At 61.4% G+C, this 1,507-nt stretch overlaps 1 protein-coding gene across 1 annotated transcript in view; it reads left to right on the top strand.

The window, feature by feature from the left end:
- Nucleotides 1-1,212: 1,212 nt before the first annotated feature.
- LOC104527593 (cationic amino acid transporter 3-like) overlaps nt 1,213-1,507 on the top strand; it is a gene marked incomplete at its 3' end in the record, with an annotated part of 3,252 nt that continues 2,957 nt past the window's right edge. Inside the window, 1 exon segment of the mRNA XM_029085852.1 lies at nt 1,213-1,507. This exon segment is cut by the window's right edge and continues 27 nt beyond it. Coding sequence (XP_028941685.1) covers nt 1,213-1,507 — 295 coding nt within the window.

Raw genomic sequence — 1,507 nt, 5'->3', positions numbered from 1 at the left:
GGCTGGGTTGGGTGCCAGTGCTGGGGCACTTGTTGTTTCCTTGAAACATGGCTCAGAGTCAGGGGGGCTGGGATGGCTCCTTGGGCCAAGGCCAAATGTGACATATGCCAGCTCATGAGGAGGTTTCTCCAGAAGTGGGCTGGTTTGCTCATTACGAGGAAGCTGGTGGCTGCCACTGTGATGACCTGGTGATCCCTCTCAGTGGAAAAGGGTCACAAAGTCATCCTTGTGTGTATTTACATGGATCCGCACAGCGCGGCGTCGGTGCTGCCCCAGGTGCCTGGCTGGAGCGTGGTTTGTTTGCCAATGGAGGGAGCAGCCGGCAGGGAGAAAGCACTGGTGGGCGGGTGGTCTAGCGCTGGGCACGGGGAGCCAGCTGTGGCCCTGGGCACTGGGAGCCGCTTTCCTTGCAGCTCTTCTCACCCTGTGCCAGCTGCGTGCTCCACAGGGTGATCGTCTTCCAGCGCTTTTTGGGGATGGGTGGCTGCCGTGAGCACGGGGAGTGGGGCTGTTACACATTTAGGGCAATTGCAGCCTGGGGAGCGTGTGGGCTGCCCAGCAAGCACCGTGGCACGCAAGGGATGTGCACTGGGGGACCACGCTATGTGCCTGGCCACGCATTCCTGTCGAGGGTGTAGTGCAGATGCTGGGAGCAAAAGAGGAATGGCTGCGTCCCAGTGAGTCAGCCCAGCCTGCCAAATCCTGCGCTGGGGGAATGCTTTGTCTCCCTGCCATCACTGCTGCGCACGCCCACGCGCCGGGCCAGAGGGATGCACCGGCAGTCAAGTTTGGGCTGAGGGAGCTGCAGGCTGCCAAATTGGTGGGGAGCTGCTGGGAGACAGTGGGCAAGCTCTGGGACGTGCCCGGGGGCCCCGTGCTGGGGACCACACAGGGCTTCTACAATGACCCTATTTCCCACCATGGACTCACTGGGTTCATTCCTGGCTTGCTCTGCTGCTGCAGAGGTTGTGCAGGTGGGGTATGTGCAGCCCCATGGTGCCTTGGATGGAGCCACCACGGTCTCTGCCCCACCAGCATGGTGGGGGCTTGGTGCCGACGGGTCGACCAGGAGCAGGCACAGCTGTGGGCATCACTGCCTGCCCTGCTCCCCGCACTGTGAGTCCTGCTGCCTGCAGGACACTGAGTTTCATACTCCTGTGGTCTCTTTTTCAGGGGTTTTGAGCAGCTGAGCACCACCCACGAGAGGACAAAATGTTTGGGGGAAAAATGACCAGCGTTGGGAAGAAGCTGATCCGCCGGCGCATGGTGGATCTGAGTTCCGAGGACACACGTTTTGCTCGCTGCCTCTCCACGCTGGACCTCATAGCGCTGGGGGTGGGCAGCACACTGGGGGCTGGCGTGTATGTGCTGGCTGGGGAGGTGGCCAAGGAGATGGCTGGTCCCTCTATCGTCCTCTGCTTCCTGGTAGCTGCTCTCTCATCAGTACTGGCTGGACTCTGCTATGCAGAGTTTGGGGCCCGCGTCCCCAAGACCGGCTCTGCCTACC

Source organism: Antrostomus carolinensis, unplaced genomic scaffold, assembly GCF_000700745.2.
Source record: "Antrostomus carolinensis isolate BGI_N321 unplaced genomic scaffold, ASM70074v2 scaffold35470, whole genome shotgun sequence".
Taxonomy (NCBI): Eukaryota; Metazoa; Chordata; class Aves; order Caprimulgiformes; family Caprimulgidae; genus Antrostomus; species Antrostomus carolinensis.
The sequence above is the reverse complement of the archived record's forward strand: the minus strand, read 5'-3'. Positions and strand labels throughout refer to the sequence as shown.